Source organism: Equus asinus, chromosome 1 (genome assembly GCF_041296235.1).
Source record: "Equus asinus isolate D_3611 breed Donkey chromosome 1, EquAss-T2T_v2, whole genome shotgun sequence".
Lineage (NCBI taxonomy): Eukaryota > Metazoa > Chordata > Mammalia > Perissodactyla > Equidae > Equus > Equus asinus.
The window spans coordinates 201,294,516-201,321,089 of record NC_091790.1 but is presented as its reverse complement, the minus strand read 5'-3'; the positions used below and the strand labels follow the sequence as shown (position 1 = coordinate 201,321,089).

The window sequence follows — 26,574 nt, the reverse complement described above, 5'->3', positions numbered from 1 at the left end:
TGGAAGAATTTTTTCCATTTCAGACCAAAGGTAGACGTGAGCTACAGCCGTCCAAATAAGTACGAAACACATAAGAAGCCCGTATCGCCTGGCGGGACCTGAAGCTGCAGAGGCGACGTGGCGGTGCCCTTGGGGACGGGGCGCGGGTCTCCTGGGGCTCGCAGGGGGAGCGGCCGCCGTCGCCGTGGTCACCGGGGGCGCTGGGCTGGTCCCTGGAGCAGGGAGATTCTTTTTGGTAACCGAGGCCCTCGGGGCGCCGGGGGTCCAAAGCCCGAGGCGGTCGTGAGGCGCGGCCGGAGGCGGGTAGGGCACGGGGTCCGGGCGGTGACTCAGCGCGCCCGGCTGTGGGCCGGTGGGCTGGTGGGTCGGGGGGTCGGGGGCTCAGGTGGGCCTAGGGGTCGGGGGCTGGGGTGTCGGGGTCAGGTGGGCTGGGTTCGGGAGGTCGGGGGATCAGGCGGGCCTAGGGGTCGGGGGCTGGGGTGTCGGGGTCAGGTGGGCTGGGTTCGGGAGGTCGGGGGATCAGGCGGGCCAGGGGCCAGGGGGTCGGGGTCAGGTGGGCAGGTGGGCCGGGGAGTCGTGGGGTCGGGGTGTTGGGGTTGGGTGGGCGGGGTTCAGGAGGGTCGGAGGTCAGGTGGGCGGGGTTCGGGGGGTCGAGGAATCAGGTGGGCCAGGGGCCAGGGGGTGGGAGTCAGGTGCGCAGGTGGGCCGGGGAGTCGGGGGGTCCAGGTGTTGGGGTTGGGTGGGCGGGGTTCTGGAGTTCGTGGGTCGGGGGTCAGGTGGGCCGGGGGGTGGGGCAATCAGGAGGGCCAAGGAACAGGAGGTAAGGGGATCGGGTGCCAGGGGGTCGGGGTCTAGCGGGCAGGTGGGCCGGCGGGACGGGGGTTCGGGGTCAGGCGCTCTCGGGCAGGTGGGCAGGTGGGCCGGCGGGGCGGGCGGCGGCGCGGGGCGGGGCGGGCGCGGCGCCTGCCGTTCGCCTCTCCGGGCTGCAGGTGGGGCTGTGCGACCGCGCTGCCTCCAGGCAGCCTCACGGGCCTGCGCCGGCTCCCAGGATGCAGTGTGGACCGGCCGGGCGCTGACGGCGGCGGCGCGTCTGCGGGCGGAGCGGCGCGGGCCGGCCAGCGAGGAGCGCAGCGCCGCGGCGGGGAGGCCGGGCGGGCGGGCGCGCCTGCGGAGAGGCCGGGGGCCGGCCTGCGTGGGGCGCGCGGCGGCGGCGGCGGCGGCGGCGGCGACTTCCTCCGGCCGGGCCGGGCCGGACAGCGCAGGGCCATGGCCGAGGCGGCCGCGGCTCCGGTAAGGCGGCCCGCGCTCGCACGGACGCGGAGCGGGGCCCGGGCCCGGCGCACGGCGTCGCAGGCCCTGGGGAGGGGCTCCGGGGGCCGGGGCGGGCCGCCGGGCCTGGGGCTCCGGCGAGCGGGGCGCGGGGTCCGCCGGGGCCTAGGGCGCCCGCCGGCCGGGCCCCCATCCCGGGCCGAGCCTGGGCAGGGCGGACCCGGCCGTCCCCGCGCGGAGGCCGCCCCGCGCCGAGTTCCTGCAGCCCTCCGCGGCTTCCTGCCCCCGCCCCATCCGCCGGCCCTCGGGCCCCGCGCCCCCACCCCGCGGCTCCTTTCTCTGCCCACCGCTCTGCCCTGCGTCCCCGACCCCCCAGCTCCCCCCAGCGGCCTGCTGGCACCTGGGAGGCGTCCGAAGCGGCTTCGCTCCGCCGACACCGAGTACCCGGAGTGCCCAGCTCGCGGGGGGTCGGGGCGGAGGACAGCGGCTCCGGTTGGTAGAAGCAGGCGCGGCACCGGCCCCGTTAGGCGTTATTTTGTCCTCCTAACAAACCTGTGGGGTAGGTACTCCTTCTCTCTGTCATACAAAAGAAAACCCTGAGGCCTAGAGAAGTTCACTTGCCCGGGATCGCACAGCTAGAAAGTGTGTGAAAAGACAGTTGCTCTGTGTTCAGGGCACACCGGGTGTTGAGGGAAGCAGACAGGTACACTGGAAATAACCGTGCAAAACAGAAAGAGGTGAGTGCTTCTTGGCCCGAGGAGGAAGCATGCTGTGGAGCGCAGGAGAAGGGGCTGGCACCTGCTCTGCACACCCTTCCTGCCCCCAGCTTCTGTGATTTGAGCTGGGCTTTTAGGGAGGGCTAGGGTTTCATCAGGCCCAGCAGGACCAGGACACTTTTCAGGTGGGGAGGACGGCTTGGGCACAGAGACAGGCAGCCTGGGGCATGGTCAAGGATAGGGAAGGAGTCCATGCGCCTGGAGAAGATGGTTTTCCCCGGGGGACATTGAGAGAGCCTGCCGCAGGGAGAGCTAGAAGGGGTTTCAGTGCCTGAACTTCATCATATGGGTGGGGAGCTCTTGAAGGATTCAGAGTCGTCCCACCAGCAGCTCCTCAAGCAGAGTTCCGGCATCCCTGGCAGGAGTCTGAGGACAGCCCCGTATTGTCTACATACCATTTAGTAAGGAGCTGAGCTGGAGCAGAAACATTGTCACCTCCCACCAAATAGTGTGAAGGCCTTAGATGGGGCTCCCTGGCCCTGTTAAAATGGTAAGGAAACTGCACGTGCCTTATTGTTTGTAAAGTAGGAGTTTATGCAGATGCCCTTTTCCTGCAACGTAAACTGTGGTAAGGACAGTCACAGGCACTTGGAGGCTGAGTAGGACGTCAGTGGATGGGGAGCTGGGTGATGGAGGGAAAGGACACCTCTGGAGCAGACTCTTGGAGGCTGAGGTCCTATGGCAGGGATTGATCAGAGAGGAGGAGCCAGGGAAAGGAGGGGAACAGTGGCAGTCATGGAGGGTGGGCTCACACACCCAGGGTGGTACCAGCCCAGCTCAGTCCTTGCAGGCTCAGGGCAGGACCACCCGCCTCCGAAGCAAGAGTCCCCCCACATCCCGGTGTTCCCTCAAACAGCTCCTCCTCCCCGTCATCCGAGACCCAGCTCAAGCCCTTCCTTCTTCAGGTCAGAGGTCATCTGGTCCAGCCTCTCTCCAAACAATCAAAGGATTGCTAATGCTCCATCCTTGACAGTTCTTTTGGCCTCTGCTCAAACTCTCCGAGTTCTGTCACTATTTTCTGAGGTGTCCACCCCTGTTCTGGTTCTCAGTGGCCTTCTCTAAATGAATGCACACTGGTCCCTACTGGTCGCTTTTCTGTTTTGCAAATAGTCACCAACCATTAGTTTAGGAATAATTTCCAGAATGTTGTAAGGAACCATCGATCCTCAGGCATGGCCAGAAGAAGGCACAAATGCCAGAACCTCCTTTCAGACCCATGGGTCCCCTCTTCAGCTGCAGGTAGGGTGGGTCCAGCCCCCACCCAAAGCAGAATGTGCCCTTTCCTCAGTGTCCCCGACTGCCCCAGTTCAAGCTACCGTGTGAACTTTGTGGCGACAGGGAAGTCATGGCGTGGGGAAGCTCGGCGTCTTTATGACGGTTGCCACACATATAAAAGCCTCACCTTGTGGCATGTGTCTTACCTTCCTCACCAGTCTGCAAGGTGTGTCACTGATCCGGGGGCAGCTACAAAGATGTCTGAGACCTTTTTCTCCCCTTGGGAGGCGTGGGAACAGTCAGAGAAAACGTGAGAACCTCCGGGGGCCCAGGGTGCTCGTGTGGTATCAAAAAGTCTAACTCTTGGCTGGCAGGGAGTTGCAGTGATGGTGGTTTTTAGTTTGGCGGTGGGCAGCTGGGGAGGGGACAAATCAGATTGTCCTGGGGGCAGAGGAGTTAGCTGTTAGGTTTTTATGTTTATCAAAAAGAGACACGAGATGCTTTAGGAAAAAAAAAAGAAAGAAATTGAGCAATGCTCTTGTTTGTGCCGTTTCAGTGAACCAGCTGTTTTTTCTGCTAGGTCATCATCAGTAGACAGTTCCTGTGCGATTATGATGGGAGGTGCCGGCTGGGCTCTAGTCAGTCTGCAGTTTACTATTTCTCCACTAAAACGCCCCAGCAGTGCTCAGTCACTGTTTGTTTAGCAGAATTGCACTGAGCGCCCACCATGGGCCTCGCACTGTGCTGTGAAAAGATGCACTGCTGCCTTCAGAGAGCTGGCAGAGGTGGAGGCAGAGGATTACTGTGCAGGGCAGTCGGGGCCATGACTGGAGGCTGCACGGTGTGCCGCAGAGGCCCGGAGGGAAGACACCTGCCCAGACAGAGGCTGTGTCTAAGAGGCTCAGAGAAGCTAATCGCTGAGCTGAGATCTGCATGTGGCACAAGATATCCCCACTTTCCACACATGTGCTTCCCGCCCCCGCCCAGCTCCCCCATTCCTAGGGAAGATGGGCTCAAGGGCACGGTGGATGAAGTGAATGATGCCAGTCTTCTCTCTCTGTTTCTGAAAGATTTCTCCATGGACAATGGCAGCTACGATACAGGCCATGGAGAGGAAGATCGAATCGCAGGCTGCCCGCTTACTCTCTCTAGAAGGTCGGACTGGGATGGCCGAGAAGAAGCTGGCCGACTGTGAGAAGACGGCCTTGGAGTTCGGGAACCAGCTGGAGGGCAAGTGGGCCGTGCTGGGGACCCTGCTGCAGGAGTACGGGCTGCTGCAGAGGCGGCTGGAGAACATGGAAAACCTGCTGAGGAACAGGAACTTCTGGATCCTGCGGCTGCCCCCGGGCAGCAAGGGGGAGGCCCCCAAGGTAACCGTGGGGCACCCAGGGTGGGACAGCCCGAGGGGCTGTGCCTGTGTGTGGGTGAGTGTGCGTGACACTGTGGTTCCAGGCCCCTGATCTTTGATGATATGGCCATGTGTTTCTCTGAGCAGGAGTGGGGCAAGCTGGACGAGTGGCAGAAGGAGCTCTACAAGCATGTGGTGAGGGGCAACTACGAGACGCTGGTCTCCCTGGGTAAGGCTGATCCTCTTCTCTGTTCAGTGTGACTTGGGGAGTCCTCAGACCTCTCCCTTCACGCTGGTGGATCTCATTGCAGGGATGTGTAAATCACTGGGAACTTTGACCACACAAAGAATTGTCCCCACCTCTTAGCAAAGATGAGTGCTGACTGGGTCGAAAGCTCCCTTCTAGCTGGTGAAGCTCCTGGGTGGCCAGACCGAGGGGGTGACCCCTCTCCTAGTCAGGCGAGGAGCACAGCCCTCCCTGTTCTCCCGCTGAGGCTTGGGGTGGAGAAGGCTCCTTCAGCTCTCAGATCCAGGATGTGATTGACTCACATTTGAGAAAGACTTTCTTTTAGCCTTTTCTTACTGAGACCGTGGCCTTGACCATGACGTTCCTCCGGATCAGTGAAGAACATGGGCAGACCGTGCTCCTTACGGCCAGTGCTGCCCCCATGCCTCAAGCCTCTGCTCCCCCAGGCCCTGGGGCTGCTGCAGCTCTCTTCATTTGACCCCACAAGAAGGACTGGGCTGTTTCTTCCTGGGCTTATTTCCTTTGCGACAGTTTCTCTGTGGCCCCAGGTCTGAAGGCAATAAGGCATGCTTAGTGAGGCTGGGAGCAGGTGCGGGTGTGACGTTATATTTCAGTTTGCAGAAATGTACTGCTGCTTAATGTGGAGACTCTGCGCCAGAGTTTCTTAACCTCGGCCCTGCTGACGCTTTGGACCTGCTGCTTCTTTACTGGGGGGCTGTCCTGAACATTACAGGATGATCAGCAGCATCCAGGCCTCCACCCACAAGGGCCAGTAGCACGTCTCCCCCAGCCCCCAGTCATGACAATCAAAGACGTCTCCAGACTTTGCCAGATGTCCCCTGGGAGGCAAATTGCTTACATTTAAGAACCACTGCTCTACACCAGTCAAGAAATGTAGTTCCTAGGCCACTCTTGGTTTCCCAGGCTGCCTGTACCCAGCTCTGAATGGAACATGGCAGGAGCTAACCTCTCCGCCTTCCCTCAGATTACGCCATCTCCAAGCCCGAGGTCCTCTCCCAGACCGAACAAGGGAAGGAGCCGTGCAGCTGGCGTCGCCCTGGCCCCAAGCTTCCAGATGTTCCTGTGGGCCCGAGTCCAGGTGAGGCGCTGGGAGGGGGCCAGGGAGACACCAGGCGATGGGGTGGAAATGGAGAAGCGCCAGGGAGGGCGTGACCTTTCCAGGGAGAGCCCAGGAGAAGCATCAGACTTGAATGTTGAAGTTTTGTCGTTGAGTTATGACCCATGGCCTGTTGAGGTCACACTCTGGGAATACTTCCCGTTGTGGACACGGGCAGCAAAGCTCGTCTTTTAGGAAAGAGACAGAGCCAGTGGCACAGAATTAGGGAAGTGAAGGGGACCCTGATAGGGAAGGTAGTAGAATATTGAAGTCAAAACTTCATTCATTCATAGCTTTAGGAAGAGTCCTTGCCTCCATCCAAGAACCAAATTTCACTTAAATCCGCGCGTGGTCGCAGAACATTGGTTAGCTACATATTTCAGGACGTTAGAACCACAGATGTATTTAAGGTGAATCTGGATTCCCGATACCAGTGTCTCAGGTTTTCCTGGAGCCCGTCAGCACCTTCGGCAGTTAAGAAAAGGACAGGTGGCAGCGTGGCAGAAGCCGAGGGACTGAAGTGAGGGCCGTGCTGAGTTGCGGGGTAAATGACAGGCTGCGTTTGACAGGGAGACCCGGCCCTGCAGGCCCAGCCTCCTCCACAAGCCCCCTGTCGGTCCCCCTGCCTTGGGTTCCCCTTTCGTCCGGACATCAGTGTCACTGAAAGGCCTTGTGTGTAATTCGTGGTTAATAAGATGCGTCTTCCATGTTTGCTGCTTCATCGCAATGAGGTTTTGCTTTACGAAGGGCAGACCGTGTGGAGGGCCGACCACACTGTCAGCGGTCAGGAAATCACTCACCAGTTTAGTTCAACAAACGTATCTGAGAATCTGCTAGATGCCAGAGACAGTGCTGGAAGGTAGAGGACAGAAAATGACTAAGAGCCGAGTGTGTCTGGATGGAACAGAGGGTTATGACGCGGGGGCTTCCAGCCTCTTAGCCTTGGCAGGAGGGTCACGGTGGGCTCATTTTATATTTATAGCATCCATGTGGAGGCTCCCACACCATCATTCATGAGAGCGAATGGGGGCCCAGGAATACTGTGGCTGCTGGCAAGACCCCCACCTCGCCCTGCCCTCCAGCACGCAGAGACTCCGCTCTCTGCCTTGAGCCCATCTCGCCTTCGTCCCTGCCCACTTCAGTCCAAGAAGCTGGGCCCCCAACTCACCCCTCACGCCCTCTGGGCTTGGAGCAGCCCCTTGTCAGACCTCCTCTCCCATTTTCTTCAACTCCTGAACTCTCCTGCTTTGTTTTGTGGAACTCGGTCCTCAGCAAGACCCCCAAATCCTCAGACTCTTCCCTCAGCATCCCTGCCTGTTGGTGCCCAGGTGAGGCCTGGTTCTCCCCCGGGACGCCGCAGCCCCCGCCTCCCTGAGTCCCTCTTAGCCCCTCGCTCCTGGCTATTGCTCTATGCCGGTCTCCCCCTCCTCCCTAGAAACTCCCACCTTTGAATCACCTCATCTTTTACTGCCTCCTGCAGACCTCAGGCCTCCCCTCGCCCTCTCACGTCTGCCCCTGCCGTCATTCTTGGCGCAGGCAGTATCCACCAGGATGGCCCCTTCTCTGCCGCCACCCTGTGCTCGTTGCCCTGACAAGGCCATCGTTCTCATCCTCTGCATTTCAGCACACCGTTCCCTGACCTCCTCCTGCCCTGGCAGCTCACTCTTCCTAGTGCCCCGACTCCGGCAGCTCTCCAGGCCCTCAGCTCCTGCCAGCCCCTGGCCTTGCTGCCTTCTCACTGCCCGGCGCAGCCTCCTCTCCCTCCTTTCCCAGCCTGGGTTCTGGGTCCATCATTGTCACCCCTCCCTCGCACCCATCCTCCACCGCCTCGTCCTCTTAGTTCATTGTATTCATCTGGCAAAACCCGTAAACCTGTCTGCCTGCTCTGCACCTGCTCCCAAGCAGCTGCTTGTGGCCCCTGCTGGTCTCAGCTGAGACGCAGGTGGGTCTTCAGCGCTGCCCCACAGTCGCACAGCGCCCCCTCAGTCCACTCACTAGGTAGCCCAGAGGCTGGCAAACTGACCCTCAGGCCACCTCGCCCACCATCTGTTTTTGCAGCCCACAAGCTTAGAATGGTTTTTATATTAAAAAAAAAAGAAAAAAACGCTCAGCCCTCACCACCCCACCTGCCCGTCTGCCTGCATCTGTGCCCTGTTCTCTGTTTGCTCCTGTGACTGATAAACTGTCCACCCTCCGGTCAAAGGCCGGGCTCCACTTGGCACTGGATCCCATCCCAGGCCACCTTCTCCAGGACGGGGCCCAGCACTTCTCCCCGGCCTGCACCAGCGTCCTCCCCTGCCCTCACGCCCCCATCTGGAAACAGACTGCCCTCGGCCCCACACCGTGCAGCCGCTGCCCCACTTCTCTGCTCTCCTCGTGGCACACTCCTGGGCACGTCATCCTTGCCCGCTGTCTCCAGCCCTCTCTTCCTCTCTCTCAAACCCCTTCCACCAACGCTCCTGTGAAGGCCACTGGGGACCTCATGATGCTGAAGGTCTGAGGTCCCACCCGACCCGCGGGTGACATTTGCCACCCTCGATCACTCTTTCTTCTTAGAGTCACTTCCTGGACAGGACCCCCGCTCTCCAGGTTTTCCTCCCACCTCACTGGCCACCTTTCCTTCGTTGTCTCCTGCTATTCTTCCCGCCCCGTACCATCCTCCTTGCTGTTCTCCCGCACTCCAGGCTGGTCCAGTCTCCGAGCCTTTGCACTGGCAGTGCCCTCTGCCGGGAATGCTCTTCAGCTATTTCCTGGCTCAGTCCATTACCTCCTTCAGGTCTCTGCTTAAATAGGGTTTTCCCTAGGCACCCTATTTAAAGTCCATGGGGCCAGCCCCTCCTAGGCACCCTATTTAAAGTCTGTCTCCCCGCCCAGTATTTCCAGTCTGCCTTTCCTGCTTTGGTTTGCTCCATAGCAGATATCATCTGTTGTGTATATTTTATATTATAGGTTATATATATTTCATATTTGTATATTTATGTCTGGTTGCCCCCCACCCATTAGAATGTAAATTTCAGGGAGACAAGAACTTTTATCTGTTTTGTTCATGTAATCATTTCTGGGCATCTAGAATACTGCCTAGCACAGAGTAGGACTTCATTACATATCTGTTGAGTGTATGCTGTGTCATCATTTAAAATATGTGTGTGTATGAAATAATCTATTTCTGATAGAAACTAAATTCCTTTTTAGAGCTCGCAGTCTCATTCCTCCCTGACAAATTGTCGTGAAGTTGACATTTACCCTTTCCACTCACATTTTAAAACTTCTGATGTGTACATAGGTAACCATGAATAATGTATAATATGATTTTGTGTGTTTTGGAAAATTACAAAAATGTCATTATATTTATCTCTCAATATGCTCTATTTTAGATTTATCTCTGTTGATGCCTATAGGTCAAGTTCATTCATTTTAACAGATGCTTATTACAGTCATGCGCTGCATGAGGACAGACCGCGTTTCCCTTATGGGACAATGGTCCCATGAGATTAGTCCCATAGGGCCTGGGTGTGTATAGGCTGTACCAGCTAGGTTTGTGTAAGCGCGCTCTATGATGTTCACACAACGACAACAGCACCTAACGATGCATTTCCCAGCATGTATCCCGTTGTTAAGTGACGCACAGGTTTATTCCAAAAGCGACTATATTGCAATTTGCTATCCATTCCTCCAGTGAGTTGCACTTAAGCTGTCTCTGAAGTTCTCACTGTCACAGGCAGGGCTGCAGCGAACATTCTTGAACGTGTCTCTGTGTCCATGCGCTGCTGAGATTTCTCTGGGGAACAGACCGGGGTGGAAGCCTGCATCTCGGGCGTGCTTGTCTGCACCCCTGCCCCGGCCACGTCACTCTCCCCGGTCATGCCACCTTATCCTACACCCCCAGCGGTTATGAAGTGCCTGCTTTCTTACATCTTTGCTGGCTTTTCAGAATTAGGTTTTTGCCAAGCTGATGGAGGTGAAATTGTATCTTATTTTAATCTGCTTTTCCCTGACTGTTAGTGAAGTCTAGCATCCTTTTCATATGTTTATTTGGCTTCTTTTCTAGTGAAATCTCTTCTGTTTTTCTACTGTTGTTTTTCATTTTCTTAATGATTCAGGACTTCTGTATATAGCTTCTAGATACTAACCCTCTGTCTGCTATTTGCATTACAAATATCTTCTCCAAGTCTGTGTCGAGTCTTTTAACTTTGTAATTCGTGCATAAAAGTTTTCCTTTTTGGCAGAGTCAAATACATCAGTCTTTTTCTTTATGGTCTATACTTTTTCTCTCTTAATTTATCCTTCACTACCTCGCTCCAGGTCAGAAAGACATCCTCCTATATTTTCTTATAAATTTGGTAAGGAAGATTGGCACTGAGCAAACATCTGTTGCCAGTCTTCCTCTTTTCTTGAGGAAGACTGTCCCTGAGCTAACATCTGTGCAGTCTTCCCCTATTGTGTATGTGACGCACTGCCACAGCATGGCATGGCTTGATGAGAAGTGTGTAGGTCTGGCCTGGGATCCAGACCCGCGAACCCTGGGCCGCCAAAGTGGAGTGCATGAACTTAACCACTTTGCCACCAGGCCGGCCCTGTAATACTTTTTTTTTTTTTTTGAGGAAGATTAGCCCTGAGCTAACTACTGTCAGTCCTCCTCTTTTTTTGCTGGGGAAGCCTGGCCCTGAGCTAACATCGTGCCCATCTTCCTCTACTTTATACGTGGGACGCCTACCACAGCATGGCATGCCAAGCGGCGCCATGTCCTCACCCAGGATCCGAACCAGCGAACCCTGGGCCACCGAGAAGTGGAACGTGCGAACTTAACCGCTGCGCCACCAAGCTGGCCCCTATAATACTTTTAAAGTTCTACTTTTCACATTTAAGACTTTAATCCATCCATGATTAATATTTGTGTAGGTTACAAGGGAGAATATAAATTTCTTTCCCCCCCAGGGACGTCTGATTTCCAACAGTTTGCTAATATCCTGTCTTCTCTCCAGTGATTTGTATCACCAGTTCAGTCGTGAACCAGGCTCCACCTGTGTGTGAGCAGCTCCTGGGTTCTTTGTTCTGTTTCTTTGGTCTCTGTCTGTCTCTGCACCTGCACTCGCTGTTTTGCCTTCACAGGAAGCCTTGGTATCTTGTGGGCTAGGCCTTCCCTGCTTGCTTTCCAAAACTTTTCCTGGCTATTCCTGGCCCTTTGTTCTTCTATATGAATTTCAGAATCGTTATAGCAAGTTCTCAGAAAATCCTGTTGGATTTTGATTGGAATTGTACTTAATTCATAATTTCCTTTCTGGAGAAGTTACCTCCATTACAACCTTGAGCCTTGCTATCCGTGGGAAGATGCTTCTGTGTGTGCTTGAATAAGGTTTTACGGTTTTCTCCTGAGAGTTGTTATTTCTGTTGTAAATGGGATTTTTAAATCAATTACATGTTTTAAATAGTTATCATAGGTGTACAGCTATGCTGTTGACTTTTGTTCAGTAAAGGAGGAATTTTGCCTGACTCTCTTATTAGGCTCTAATGACTTGTCAATTTAGATTCTCTAGATTTTTTATGTAGACAATTGTGCCGTCCACAGATAACATAAAAGTTATCTCTTCTTTTTAAGTCTTACAGCTTTGTTTTTCTTCTTCAGCACTTGAGCTAGGACATTGTTGAATAGTGGTGGAGACAGCTGGCATCCTTGTCTGTGGGATGCTTCTAGCGTTTCAGCATTAAGGATGATTTTTGCTGTAGACTTTTGAAGATATTCTTCTTTTAAAGACGTTTCCTTCCACTTCTGGCTAACGTTTTTCTTGTGAACAAGTGTTACATTGTGTCAAATGTTGTTTTTTTCCTTTTTTAAATACTGTGTTTTGTTTCTTTTGAACCGTTGTTACTGTGTATTATACATAACATGAACAAACTTCATGTAAAGTTTAGACAATGACAAGAAACACCCATATTCCCAACACCTCAGCATAAGAGATAGGTCACAGCCAGACCCTTCCCAGACCCCACTGTCCCTCCCTGATCCCACACCCCTCCCTTCCTTCTGCAACCTGAACAGAAAATTCAGAAACAGACGTGCTCAGGCCTTGCTTTTCTTTACATTTTTATTCCCTACATATATATTCCTAAATGATATTGTTGACTTTTACCTGTTTTTGAACTTTTTATGAATGAGATCATACCATGTGTAGTCTTCTTTAACTTGTTTGTGTGTGTGTGTGTTTTTTGGTGAGAAGATTGGCCCTGAGCTAACATCTTGCCAATCTTCCTTTTTTTCTCCCCAAAGCCCCAGCACGTAGTTGTATATCCTAGTTGTAGGTCATTCTCATTCTTCTATGTGGGACGCTGCCACAGCATGGCTTGATGAGCGGTCCATGCCTCGGATCCAAACCGACGAACTCCAGGCCTCCAAAGCAGAGTGCGCAAACTTAACCACTCGGCCATGGGGCCAGGCCCATTAACTTGCTTTTTTCATTTGACACCACGTTTTTGAGGGTCACCCATGTGGATGTAGTGTAGCTGTAGTTTGTTCATTTTCATGATTTTCACCACTTTATAGTTTTCTGTTTTATGAAAACACAATGCCTTTATTCCTTCCGCTTTCAATGGGTGTTGTTGTGTTTCTCACTTTTGTTTTTAGGAACAGTGCTGTTGTGAGCATGCGTGTGCACGTGTACAAGTTTCTCTAGGTGCACACCTGGGAGTGGAACTGCTGGGTCCCGGCAAAGATGCAGGTCGACCCTCCAGGTAGCGTCACCGTGTTCTCCACGGTGGCACCAGTCAGTCCCCAGCAGCAGTGCTGGCGTTCCCGTTGCCATTCATCCTCACCAGCCCTGGAAACGCCTTATGTTTTAATTTCTGCCCACCTGGTGGGAGTGAAAGGGTTCAAACTTTGTAGTTTAAAACCTGCATTTTCCTAATTAATGAGATTGAACATTATATCCTCTGTTTATGGGCCACTGTCTTTCCTCTTCTGTGAAATGCCTGTGTATGTCTTTTGTCCATTTTTATTTTAAGTTTTCTTTTTACTTGTTGATTTGTAAGGGTTCTTTACATATTCTGAACATCAGTCTTTTTGTCAGGTATGTGTATCACTGATATCTTCTCCATTTATGGTATATTTTAAAGAACAGATGCTTTTAATTCTAATAGACTTGGATTTACTAGTTTTTACCTTTATGGTTTGTCCTTTTGTTTTTTTGAGGAAGATCAGCCCTGAGCTAACATCCACAGCCAATCCTCTTTTTTTAGCTGAGGAAGATTGGCCCTGAGCTAACATCTGTGCCAGTCTTCCTCTATTTTCTATATGGGACGTTGCCACAGCGTGGCTTGACAAGTGGTGTGTAGGTCCTCACCCAGGATCAGAACTAGCAAACCCCAGATTGCAGAAGTGGAGTGGACGACCTTAACCACTGTGCCATGGGCTGGCCTCTTGGTTTGTCCTTTTTATATCAGAAACAATTAAGAAATTCTCCCCTACCTCAAGGTTGTAATTAATACACCATCTCATGTTCTCTGCTGAGCATTCTGCCTCTCCCTGGAGTGGATTCTGTGGTGGCGGGAGGTCAGACCCTGGCTCTTCCTCCCCAGCGCTGTGGGTCTTCTTTTCCTTTGCTCTTCCAGGGAAATTTTCCAATCGCCTTATCAGGTTCCATGGGAAATCCAGTTGGGACTGTGGTTGGAACTGCGTTCGTTCTATTAATCATGTTGGAGAGAAGTGACCCCTCTACTGTATGTATTGAGGCATGTTATCTGAATATTGTAAGTCCTTCCATTTAGCTCATCCGTAATGTCTCAGTGAAGTTTTATAATTTTCTCCAGAAAAGGTCCTGTACATTTTTTTGCTAGATGTGTTCCTTAGTTCCCTGTATTTTTTCAGTCACTGCTCTCAGTGGTTCCTCTGTTTACTGTGCATTTTCTGTTTGTTGCTGACGTCTGCTGGGGGCTTGGGGCAGGATGTCCCTCTCCCCATGCTTCTTCTCATGCAGGGGGCTCAGTAACATGCCACTCTCTCTGCCCTGGTAGGCACCCCACCAGGGGTCCCACCAGGGACACACCTCATCAGACAGTTTGGGAGCAAGGGTTGGACGAGCCCGGTCCTGCCTGTCCTTCTTCCCTGCCTCCAGGGGCGGGCGGTCTCTGCTGCTCCGCTAGGGACAGGCTGCTTCACTGTGGTCCGGGGGTGACTTCCTGATCCTCAGGTCAGTACTCAGAACCCCTCATGCCCACCAAAAAAAGCTGCATCCTCAATTGTCAATGAGGAAAAGTTTACCCTCACCTGCCTTTCTCTTATATTTTATTTGTCGGTTAAGATCCATGACAGGAAGAAAAACAGTAATTGTTGGGCTCCCTTAAAACCCTAAGAGTATAAAAAATGCAGTTGTCTTTCACTTATTAATATTTCTATCTAGAAACCTTGCTAAAATTCTCATTAATACTAATAATTGTCTGACGATTCTCAGATTTTCTGAAAAGATAATCATATCCTCTATGAGTAATAAGAATTTTTGGTTTCTTTTCAGATCTTTGCGGTTTATTTTTCTCTTGTTTTATTGTGCTGCCTGAGAACTCCCTGAAAATCCTTAAATAGAAGTGATGATAAGTATCCTATTGGTTCACGATTTTAAAGAGAATGCTTTTTAAGTTTTCACTTTGAGTGTCGTATTTGTTAAAGGTTTTGTTTATCAGGGCCCTTTATCAGAGTGAAGGAGTTTCCTGTATTTCTGCTTGACTAGTCATTTCTAACAGGAATAGCTGTTGAATTTTTATAGAATGCTTTTTTGTTGTCTGTTGAGATGATTATATGATTTTTCTCCTTTAACCTGCTAATGTGGTAAATTACGTTATTTTCTAATGTTGAACCAACTTTGCAATCCTGAAATAAGCCTACCTTCGTGTTGATCCCTTATGTACATTGCTGGATTTAGTACTAATTGTTTTCTTTAGGATTTTTGAATCTTTGTTCTTGAGACTGGCCTATAATTTCCTTTCTCAGACTGTCTTTGTCTGGTTTGGATAGTAAGGATATAAGCTCTGTTTTTACTTGCTCAGAGAGTTTGTGTGATATTGGAATTCTCTATCCCTTGAATGTTGAGTAGAAGACACCAGAGAGGCCATCCGGGCCTCGTATTTTCTTTGCAGAGGAGATTTTTATCTACTGATTTAAATTCTGTAATAGTTGCAGGACTATTCAGGTTTTCTATTCCTTCCTTAGTCAGTTTTGGCAAGTTAAAGCTTTTCTAAGGGATTTCTCCATTTCCTCAGAGTTTTCAAATTACTAGGAATAACATCCATAATTCTCTTTATCTTTTAAATCTGCTGCATCTATAAATATGCCCTTTTAATTCTTCATATTGGTTATTGGTGCTTTCTCCTTTCCCTTGATAATCTTGCTAGAGACGGATGGGTTTAATATTCTCTTCAAAGAACCAACTTTTGGCTCTCTGTATTCTATCTTTGTTTTCTATTTTATTAACTTACACTCTATTATTTCTTTTCTTCACTTTTTAAAGGGTTTTGTTGTTGATGTTTTTTCTTTTCTAACATCTTACAATGACTGCCTGACCCATTAATTTTCAACCCATCTCCTCTTTTTTAATATAAACATATGAGGCTATAAAATTTCTTCCAAGTACCATTGTGGATGCAGCCCACACATTTTGATAAATAATATTTTCATGAGCATTGAGTTTGAGATATCTTCTCATTTTCATTGTGATTTGTCCTTACAGCCGTGGATTATTTATAAAGCAAATATATATATTTTTAATTTTAGCATTTATGGGGAGTTTGGGGATATCTGTTATTGATTTCCAACTTAATAGTGTTATAGTTAGAAAATGTGTGTAAAATACTAATCTTTTAAAATTTACTGGTTTGTTTTATGGCTTAGAAAATGTTCGTTTTCCCTAACATTCTGGGCAGCTTGGAAAGCCTGTGTTTTCCTTGTCTTTAGATTCTACTTATGTCCATTTGAGGGTTGCTATGTTGTGTTGTTTTGTATTATGTCAGGGTTGTTAATTGTGTTGTTCAAATTCCCTGTAACCTTTAGTCGGCTAGATTTATTGATTACAGGAAGAGGTCTGTCGAAATCTCCCACTGAGACGGTGGATTTTCTCATTTCTGTTGGAGTTCTGTCAATTTTACTTTATTATTTTGAAGCTGTGTTATTAGATTAAAAAATTTAGAATTGTTTTATCTTCTTGATCAATTTACCATTGCACAGTGATCCTTTTTTATTTCTATGAATATTTTTCTTTTTAAAGTCGATTTCATCTGATATGGTATAATGACAACTTTTTTAAAAAAATTGTTAATTCTGGCTTAGTACATCTTTTATTCTTTTACACTGCTTTTGCATCCTGTTTTCGTTGTGTCTCTTGAAAACAGCATATAGTGAAGTTTCTTGTTTGTTTCTAGTCTGATTATCTTTACCTTTTAAATGTCCAGAACAGTAACCACTGGCCACATGTAGCGACTGAGCGCTTGAAAAGTGCCCTAAGGATAAAATGCATCCTGGATTTCAAAACTGTGTACAAAAAAAGAGATATGCATATGAAAGATGCATGTATAAAAAATAATATAAACTATCTTATTAATCTCTATATAGATTATATGTTGAAATGAACATTTTGGGTTAAATAAAATATATTGTTAAAATTAATTTCACCTGTTTCTTTTTCGTTTTCTATGTAGCCACTAGAAAACCTGCGGTCAGCTGCGTGGCTCACACTGACTTCTGTCAGGGCTCCAGGCCCCTTACATTGATTGTGGTCACTAGTGTATTTGGGTTCCTATCCCCCACCTTAAATTGTGCCGTGCATCCTTAGTGTACCTTTTCTGTATTTCTTTTTTCCCTGCCCCTGTTTTGGAAATTACTCATTTAGATTTTTTTTCCTCCTCAAACTATTGTTATTTTTAATTCATTTGGAAGTTATACATTCTATTTCTGTTCCTTTAGAGTTGACCTTAGACATTTTTTTCTTCTAAAATACGTCCTTTAGAAGTTGTGTTTTGTAGCTCTGTTGGTAATGAACTCTGTGTGTATTTGTGTATGCCTTTATCCGTGTCTGACAGTATCTGCTGTATTTGAAGGATATCGTTCCAGTCGGATTGTCGTTTTCTCTTAGCCCTTGGAAGGTAATCTGCTGCTCTTGAGAGTCGGTCGTCAGTCTAACTGTTACCCCTTTGTGGGTAACCTGCCTTTTAGTTCTCTAACTTTGGCAATCTTCAATTTTACTACAATATGTCTAGGTGTGGATTTCTTTTTCTTTTTTTTTTAATTGAAGTATAATTGACAAATGGCATTATATTAGTTTCAGGTGTACATCATAGTGATTTGATATTTATATACATTATGAAATGATCGCCACGACCCAGTAACCCTCCAGTAAGTTATTACAATATTATGGACTATATTCTCTATGCTGTACATTACATCCCTGGGGCTTATTTATTTTATATCTGGAAGTTTGTACTTCTTAATCCCTTCACCCTCTCCCTCCCACCCCACTGGTAACCACTGGTTTGTTCTCTGTATCTCTAAGTCTGTTCTTGTTTTGGATTTCTTTTTCTTATCTTGCTTTCGTCATTGATATTTTTCAACAATTTGGGAAATTTTGCAGTGTCATCACTTTAAATGTTGCCTTGCCCCCATTCTCTCTTCTCTTTTATTCTGGAAGTTTTTCGTATTATCCTCCGTTACTTTGAACATCTCTTCATGTTTTCAGCTCTTTCTCTGTGCTGAGTTATGAATAATTTCTTCTAATCTATCTTCTAGTTAGTTCACTAACTAGTTCTATTCAGTTCTATTCAGTTGTTTCCATCCTGTTGTTTAACCTATAGGTTGGATTTTTAAATTTTAATTATTTTATTTTACAATTCTAAAGTTATATTTTATTCTTTTTCAAAATCTGATTGGTCAGGTTTGATAGTCTCTTATTTACCATATCTTCACTCCCTGTTTTTATTTCTCTAAATATATTAAACTTTATGGTTTGTATATGGTAATTCCAATATCCGGTGTCTTTGTGGGTCAAATCCTGCAGATACGACATCTCCTGACTCTATGTGAGGTGGCTGGTTTTCGTGTTAACGTGGTGATCCGTAATTGTGAGCTCACCCATGCTTGACAGCTGTGTTTAAAATGCTGTCCTCCTGAGAATCTGTGTGTCTGCCTCTGCTGGTCATCGGTGCCAGTGCAGACTCGGGGCCAACAGTCTTGTCCTGGAGGGTTTCAGCCATGCTGGGGGGTGAGACCAGCACAGACACCCTTGGGCTCTGGCTTGCCATATGTCAGCCCCCAGGCAAGATTGTGGTCCCACGGAAGAGGCGGGCCCCCTCTGCAGGGTGGGTGTTCACTCTGAGTTTAGTCCTCTGGAATGTTGCTCTTTGGGGTTCCAGGTTTATGTGGGGGTGGGGGCAGGGGGTCTCCAACCCAACCTCCCACCTGCTTGAACCCCAGGCTTGTCGCACTCCTCCCTCCCAGATGTGCACGGTCCATTACAGCCAGGCCCTGCAATTGCGGGAGGGGCCCTGCGATTTACGTGGTTGATTCAGGCTGTCTGGAGGTTCTGGCCTCTGTCTGTCTTCCTTACTCTATTTCCGCATCGTCCATGCTACACAAGTTTGTTTTTATTTTCACACTTTACCCAGCATTTTTAGATATTCCATACTGGGAGGAGTTTCTCTGCACATCTAACTAGCCATATGCCAGAAATAGAAGAGTCGAATGCTGCTTCTGCATCTGCTGAGATGATTATATTGTTTTCTCCATTAGTCTGTTAACCTTCTGAGTTATGTCACTACATTTTCTAGAGATCCTTGAGTTCTCAGGGTAAACCCAATTTGTTCATAATGTATTGTCACTTTGTCTTTTTTGAAAATATTACTGGCTTTGATTTGTAATTCTTTCACTTAGAATCTTTGCATATCTGTTCATAAATGAGATTATTTTATAAATTTTTTGATACACTGACCTCTAGTTTGTACAATCTAAATGATACGATTTACATTCATGTGATATTCCATTTCACATGAATGTTGTCTAGGTTTATATTCTTTTTTAAATTTCCTACTCAGGAATTGGTGTGTTCCTTCAAACTACAGGCTCATAATGCCTTAAATTTTGGAAAATTCTCAGCCATTATTTCTGTACATGTTCCTATTTACCCATTTCTTGACTCTCTCCTTCTGGGATTTTTACCAGCATATGTTGGAACTTCTCGTTCTGTCGTCCGTGTCTCAGCTTCTCTTTCATTTTTCATTCCTTTCTCTCTCAGTGCTATACTCTGGGTTATTTCCCCAGACCCATCTTCTAAGTTACTAATTTTCTCTGCAACTGTGTTCAGTCTGTTGTTAAGCCATCCATTGATTTTTTCATTTCTGTGACTGCTTTTGCCATTTCTAGAATGTCTATTTAGTTCTTTTTCAAATCTACCTTTTTAAAAATAATTTCCTGTTCTTGCCTTAGAGCTTCTGTTCCTTCCTTTATTCCTTTGAATATTTTAGACATACTTATGTTACCGTCTGCTTCAGCTTCTTCTTTTTTCTCTTGTTCCCGGGAGTGAGTTCTGCTGTGACTCTCGTGCTGTTTGGCTCCTCTTCTGCTTTGTAAGTGTAGTTTTTTAGAGGGGCCCCCTGTGGCCTGCATTGTGGGGGTGCCCCTGCAGGGCAGGTTTGCATTTACCTCTGCTGGGGGGCCTCCTGGGTTACCACAGTCCTCTCTTTTTCTATGAATATCTCAGCTTAGGGTCTCTGCACCGTGTGGGTAGTATGCATTCAGTGGGGACATGGGATTCCAGTTTCTTATGGGTGCCTTTCCCACCCATGGCCCTGGACAAGTGGGCAGCTTCCTTCTAGCTCCCTCAGATAGATGGCATTTTCCTAGTCCTCATCTCACAGATGGGAGAGAGCCTCATGGTTCCTGGCTCACGCAGGCCGCTCAGCTGCCCTCCGGCCCCACTTGGACATCCAGGCCCGGCCCAGCAGGCCCACATCCTGTTCCAGCAGCTCCCCAGGTCACTAGGCTCCTGCTCTAACTCTTGATTTGACTTTGCATTTTCTCTTTGATTCTTACATCTGGAATCTTTTTTTTTTTTGCACTCACTTAAATACATGTTTGGGGATAAGGTTTTTGGGGAGGTTTGTGGTTAGATTTTATATAGCATTTCTGTGTTTAAAGTGAAAGCAGGGCCTCCATGAGCAGCTACATCCTGTCCGTGGACCAGAGGCTTGGCCCAGAGAACGCGTTGGTGTGCTCCTCACTCTTTCCCACCCACCACGTACCTCCTGCTTTGCCCAGAAGGCCCTGCAGTCCCTCTGTGCTCTTGCCCTCCCTTCCCACAAGGCTCTTTTGCTGTTTGACCCTTGTGAGGCCCCCACGTCCTTTTCTTTGACTGGATATGTGTCCACCCAGGGGCTGAGGGGCCCTGATGCTGTATGCTCACGCACTTTCCCTTTCTTAGGCTCGGGACCCCCGGTTCCTGCCCCTGACCTCTTAATGCAGATCAAGCAGGAGGGCGAACTCCAGCTCCAGGAGCAGCAGGCTCTGGGGGTAGAGGCATGGGCAGCTGGGCAGCCGGATATCGGGGAGGAGCCGTGGGGCCTCAGCCAGCTGGACTCTGGAGCAGGAGACATCTCTACAGATGCTGCCTCTGGTGAGTGGCTGAGATGGGAGCAGAGACTGGGAACAAAATGTGGGGACTCAGGACAGGGCATGGGGGAAAGAGTTCCTGGAAGCATTGTGGGGAGCTGTGGGCTCTCAAACATCTGGCCTGACTCGTTTAGAAGTCTTCCCACCTTCAGACAGGGGCTGCACCACATGACATCTTGCAGCCCCTCTGGGTTCAGTGACGCTCTTGTCCAGGTATTTCTCTCCCTCACCTTCATCAGCTGCACTCCTGTTCTTCTTGCCCCAGCATTGGGCATTTAAATCACCAGTTGTGGGGCCGACCCGGTGGTGCAGCGGTTAAGTATGCACCTTCCGCTTCTCGGCGGGGGCCCGGGGTTCGCCGGTTCGGATCCCAGATGGGGACATGGCACTGCTTGGCAAAAGCCATTCTGTGGTAGGCGTCCCACGTATAAAGTAGAGGAAGATGGGCACAGATGTTAGCCCACAGCCAATCTTCCTCAGCAAAAAGAGGAGGATTGGCAGTAGTTAGCTCAGGGCTAATCTTCCTAAAAAAAAAAAAAAAATCACCAGTTGCCTTCTCTTAACCATGGGCCGTGTGAAATAAGCCACGGACCTCTGTGCTTCCTAGTGCCTCAGAGAGGGGGGCAGAAGAAAATTGGGTTCCCAAGAGGTGGGGTCATTATGTTCGTGCAGAAAGTCCCAGGTGGGGTCTTGGGGTTTGCCTGCTCTTCCTCTCCCCCCAGGGTTTTCGGTCCCCATCTCCTCCTAACGCACAGGCTCTGCTCTCTCTTCATTGCAGGCATCCACTCCAACTTCTCAACCACTATCCCACCCACTTCCTGGCAGGCGGATCTCCCTCCCCACCACCCCTCTTCCGCATGCTCAGATGGGACACTGAAGCTCAACACGGCGGCCTCCACGGAAGGTACAAGGTGGCGGAGAGAGGACTGGAAAGGCTCAGTCTGCCTGAGGCTGCCTCAGCGCGGGCCCCTCGTTGTCATTGGTGAACTGCCCTGACCCTCCAGCCAGCGGGCATTTAGGAGTCTGTGATTTAGGACGCTGTACAGCCTGACCTTCATCTCCCTCCATATTCGCGTGCTCGAACAGCCTTGAGAATGCCCGTGCTTCCCACAGCTCCTTTCTCGAGTGTTGGGAACCAGTCTGTCCTGAGAAGCTGATCTCTTGAGAGGATGCCCCTCTGCTTAGACTCAGCAACCCTGGCCCCTGTCTGGCATGGAAAAAAACCAAACCAAAACAAAACCACATCTTAGGTATTGGCTCTGCCAAAGACGGTGTCCGAGGGCCAGGATCGGGGAGAACAACCAAATTTATGTATTTGTTTTCTATTGACTTTTGTTTTGAAGGCCAGTGATCTGTTACTTTAAGGAATAATTTCTGTCATATTTTAGCACCCAAAAACGTGCTAAAAGCCTAGATCCCTGACATAACACTTCAGGACCTGAAATTCAAGTATATTTACATAAAATCAAACACAGTTTCACTACTTCACAAATATTTAATCATTAGCTAGCTGGCTACGTTTATTGAAGGCATGTGGCATGCCAAATAGCATGCTTAGTGCTTTTAGATGTGTTATCCAGCGTAATCCTCATACCACCCTATGAAATAGGTTAGGAAATTTGCCTGAGTCTACAGCTGGTCTGTGGGGGAGCCAGGTGCAATCTCAGACACACCTGAACCCCAGCCCTGTGCTTTTGCCCCGTGGGGACAGTGCTGCTGATGTCAGAGTTCCTTCCTTAGGATGCATTCATGATTAGCCTTACTAGCCAAAGTGAAAACAGAACCGGGTGAGCATTTGCAAAGGTGCTTTACCTGTGGTGAAGGTTCTAGAACACACAGGTGTCCTCACCCAGGGCTTGAGGCAGCCACATGACCACCTAGGGGATTGCTCTGCTGAGCTGGGTCCTGAGGCTTGGAGACCAGGGCGCAGAGGTGGTGATGGGGCCAAGCAGCTGCTGCATATGCACAGGAAGGTATCAGATCTTCACTCTCAGCAGGTAAGCGGACAAAATGATACCTGGTCTTTCTGTCTTTCTCAGCAGATGTAAAAATCGTGATAAAAACAGAAGTCCAGGAAGAGGAGGTGGTGGCCACGCCAGTGCATCCTACTGACCTAGAGGCCCACGGGACCCTATTTGGACCAGGCCAAGCCACGAGGTTTTTCCCTAGTCCGGCCCAGGAAGGAGCCTGGGAGAGCCAGGGCAGCTCCTTCCCCAGCCAGGACCCTGTGCTGGGGCTGAGAGAGCCCGCCCGGCCTGAGCGGGACATGGGAGAGCTCAGCCCTGCCGTGGCCCAGGACGAGACCCCTCAGGGGGACTGGCTGTTTGGGGGGGTCCGGTGGGGCTGGAATTTCAGGTGTAAACCTCCTGTGGGCCTGAACCCGAGGACTGGGCCTGAGGGGCTGCCCTACTCCTCGCCCGACAACGCAGAGGCTGTGCTGGACCCCAGCCAGGCCCCAAGACCCTTCAGCGACCCCTGTAAATACCCGGGCCGGACAAAAGGCTTCGGCCACAAGCCAGGCCTGAAGAAGCACCCGGCCGCGCCGCCGGGGGCCCGGCCGTTCACCTGCGCCACGTGCGGCAAGAGCTTCCAGCTGCAGGTGAGCTTGAGCGCGCACCAGCGCGGCTGCGGGCCGCCCGACGGCGCGCCGGGGCCGGCGGGGGGCAGCACGCGGGACGGCAGCGGGCTGCGCTGCGGCGAGTGCGGGCGCTGCTTCACGCGGCCGGCGCACCTCATCCGCCACCGCATGCTGCACACGGGCGAGCGGCCCTTCCCCTGCACCGAGTGCGAGAAGCGCTTCACCGAGCGCTCCAAGCTCATCGACCACTACCGCACGCACACGGGCGTGCGGCCCTTCGCCTGCACCGTCTGCGGCAAGAGCTTCATCCGCAAGGACCACCTGCGCAAGCACCAGCGCAACCACGCGGCCGGCGCCAAGGGCCCCGCGCGCGGCCCCCAGCTGCAGCCGCTGCCGCCCGGCGCCGCCGAGCCCTTCAAGAGCCCCGCCCCCAAAGGCCCGCTGGCCCCCACGGACCTGGTGACCGACTGGACGTGTGGCCTCAGCGTCCTGGGACCCTCGGACGGCGGGGACCTGTGAGGCGCCCCCGCCGCGCGGCCGCGAGGGTGGAGCCGCCCGTGCAGCGTCGGGGCGGGAGTGCGGCGGGGGAGCGGGCTGCTGGCCGGACCACCAGCGACAGAGACATCGCACGGCCCGGCCTCGGCCTCCGCCTCCCGACGAAGTAGAGTTCTGATTGTGAAACTGAGCACCATAGAATTTTAAGTAATTTAATTACAAAACCTTTTTTTTTAATTCTTGAAGAAAAAGCTGGAAAATAGTAGTAGCACCAGTTTAAACTTTATAGTGTACTTTTGGTTTCTGAGCGTGCGTTTGTGTGGGCTGTGTCCTTACCGAGCCTGACGTGACAGAGAGTGTGCTGGAAGGTTGGCGGGCTGGGGACGCAGGTGAGGAGGGCCCTGGACCTCCCCCGCCCCACTGACTCCTGGGGACTGTCCGGTCTTAGCACACAGTCGCAAGGGCGTTGAGACCATGCTCTGCCCAGGGCCGGGCCAGGCTGGGCCTGGGGCTCCCAGCCCCCTGGGGAGCGAGGCCAGCTGTGTGCTGTGGAGCCCCAGCCTCCGCTCAGCGGGGAGACTTGTCCAGGAGCAGCCTGTTCCATTCCCAGCTTGCTTTTCCGTCGTAGGTCTCCAAAAGCGCTGGCCCTCCTTGTGTTTCCCCGTTAGCAGCCATCTGCTGCCCCTGTGGGAAGGGGGCCTGGCCCTGTCGCCCTCTTACGGGACTCCTGGGCTTCACAAAGGCGAGTTGTCCGAAAACACAGTGTCAGGGCTGCAGAGGTGACGAGGCTGAGGCGTGGGCAGTGGAAACCTGTGACACTGGTTAGGGCCAGAGCCAGGGCCCAAGCCTGGCCTGCCCGCCCCGACATGGGCCTGCTTTCCAGCCAGCGACATGCTTCTACTTCCTTTTCTCCGTGTGTAGTGTGTTTTTCATTGTCAAATGCTTTCACAGCACATCTCATTTGATCACTACCGTGACCTTGTGAAGCACACAAGACAAGTATTCTTGTTAGAGATGAGGAAATGAATTACTCAAAGAGGACACACCGCGGCCTCACACCTGCGGCTCATGGTGAGTGCCGAGAGTTGGGAAAAGCCTCAGGTTGAGGGAGGAAAGCTTTTCCTTTTTGCCCTCTTAAAAGATTTGTTCCACGTCTGCATGAGAAAATCGTCAGGCTGCGAGGTTTAGTGAGCACCGGCTCCCCGGTGTGTGCTCACTCCCCCGGGAGGGCTCTCGGCGAGGTCTGAGAGGCTGGTCAGGGTCCCCAGTGGACACCTTAAGGTGGAATTGGAAACGGACCCGGGTTTCTGGATTCCACTGCAGTGCTGCCCCTGCCACACAAGTATCCGTTCCTGTTTCGCTGAAGCAGCCACTGGTTTCTTGTCCAGAATGGGTAGCTTATCTCCCTGCAGAGGGAGAGACCGTGGCTTCTGTTGGTCCCGCTCCCTCATGCGTACCTTTGTTAGGCAATAGACTAGTTAAGAAAATTGTTTCTATGTACTGTATATTTTGTACCTGTTTACAGTTCTAATATTGATATAACTGATATTTTGAAAACAAATGAAGAGGAAACATCCTGTTAAAATAAAACCTAACCAGCACCGCGGCCGTTTGGTGGGTTCCATTCTCAGACCTGTGTCTTTGGTGCTGACTCCTCTAAACACGGCCCCCAGGGGAGCTGTGTGGTCACCTTCCTCAGCCTCGCCTCCTGCCCTTGGTCACCTTGGACCCTGGAGGCCACTGTCCCTGAGAGCAGGAATGGAAGAATCCAGAGAAGTTTGACTCTAGGGAGAAACTGACATTTGGAGGGAAGATGAAAACACATCCAATCACTTTGCTTTAAAATATAATCATGGTTTCTGTAATTTTAGTTTTATATAATTTTATATGATATACATAAAGATAGGGAGGTCTGGGAGAAAAATTGCAGAATATCAAAGGAAAACGGATGCTGGATGTCTTCTCCTTGCATCTTTTCTTGGCTGGGCAGAAGCCAAGAAAGCATTGGTGGTGCCCCTCATTGTAATCCTGGTCTTGGAGTGAAGTCCATGCCATGGCCAGTGAGCCAGGCTGACGCCCATATTCCTACCAACCACAGTTAACAGTTGTGAACATTTTATCTCATGTTTTCAGCCTTTTTCATTTCAATCATTGTCTTTTTAAAAAAACAGAAATGTAAAGTAAAATCTGCTTTAATTTGCTGCAAGGGCGTGGGAGTGGGACACGGAGAAGGAACAGGAGTAGACCTCGTGCAGGCCCTTGTGGCCATGAGGTCTCATTCCTTACTGGCAGCCCCGGCCTCTCCCTGTGCTTCTTGTCCACCTCCCCTGCTGGGCAGGGGCGCTCCAAGTGTCTGCCCAGCTCCACCACCACCACACCCTTCCCAGTCCTCTGGGGCGTCCCCACGCTCCCTCTGGCCCACACGCTCTGCGTGCAGGAGTCTCATCTATCAGGCCAGAGCTCCCAACCCCAGCCCACTAAGTGGATGAGCCCCAAGGTTCTGGCTCAGGGACACTCTCCAAGACAGAGAACATGGGGAGGAGAGTTTTGGGGTGCGGGGGGGCCGGGGGTGAGTTCAGTTTCAGACAGCCAGAAGGGGGTACCAATCTGGTTAGAGAGACCAGACAAGCGCCGTGGAATGGGGGCCCCTACCGCTGTTCCCAAACGTCCTGGGAAGCTGTGCTCCACCATGCTCTGAAGCCTCCTGCTCAGACCACAGCGCAACCGTCCCTCGTATTAGTTTCCTGTTGCTGCCGTGACAAATTGCCACAAGCTTTACAGCTTAAACCCACACACATTAATCTTCCAGTTCCAGAGGTCAGAAGTCCAAACTGAGTCTTATGGAGCAAAGGTCAAGGTGTCAGCAGGCCTGTGCTCCTTCCAGAGACTCCAGAGGA

The 26,574-nt window shown here is 50.9% G+C and overlaps 1 protein-coding gene across 3 annotated transcripts; it reads left to right on the top strand.

The window, feature by feature from the left end:
* The first annotated feature begins 1,065 nt into the window (after nt 1-1,065).
* Nucleotides 1,066-26,145, top strand: ZNF746 (zinc finger protein 746). Of its 3 annotated transcripts, none has more exons than XM_044764161.2 (7): nt 1,066-1,290; nt 4,331-4,630; nt 4,756-4,837; nt 5,841-5,954; nt 20,417-20,608; nt 21,383-21,508; nt 22,647-26,145. In XM_044764161.2, the coding sequence occupies exons 1-7, from the start codon at nt 1,267-1,269 to the stop codon at nt 23,699-23,701; spliced, it is 1,893 nt and encodes a 630-aa protein (XP_044620096.2). In that variant the 5' UTR covers nt 1,066-1,266; the 3' UTR covers nt 23,702-26,145. The 3 variants fall into 3 exon arrangements, with proteins under 3 accessions (XP_044620096.2, XP_070371530.1, XP_070371539.1); XM_070515429.1 differs by having other exon boundaries at nt 1,070-1,290; nt 22,644-26,140; XM_070515438.1 differs by lacking the exon at nt 1,066-1,290 and adding an exon at nt 1,419-1,828 and having other exon boundaries at nt 22,644-26,141.
* The last annotated feature ends 429 nt before the right edge of the window (nt 26,146-26,574 follow it).

Bases quoted from the DNA above. Each gene is read 5' to 3' on its own strand.
- ZNF746 (XM_070515429.1), top strand. From the start codon at position 1,267: ATGGCCGAGGCGGCCGCGGCTCCG. The intron at 1,291-4,330 runs GTAAGGCGGCCC...TGTTTCTGAAAG, and splicing joins CCGAGGCGGCCGCGGCTCCG to ATTTCTCCATGGACAATGGC. The intron at 20,609-21,382 runs GTGAGTGGCTGA...TCTTCATTGCAG, and splicing joins CTCTACAGATGCTGCCTCTG to GCATCCACTCCAACTTCTCA.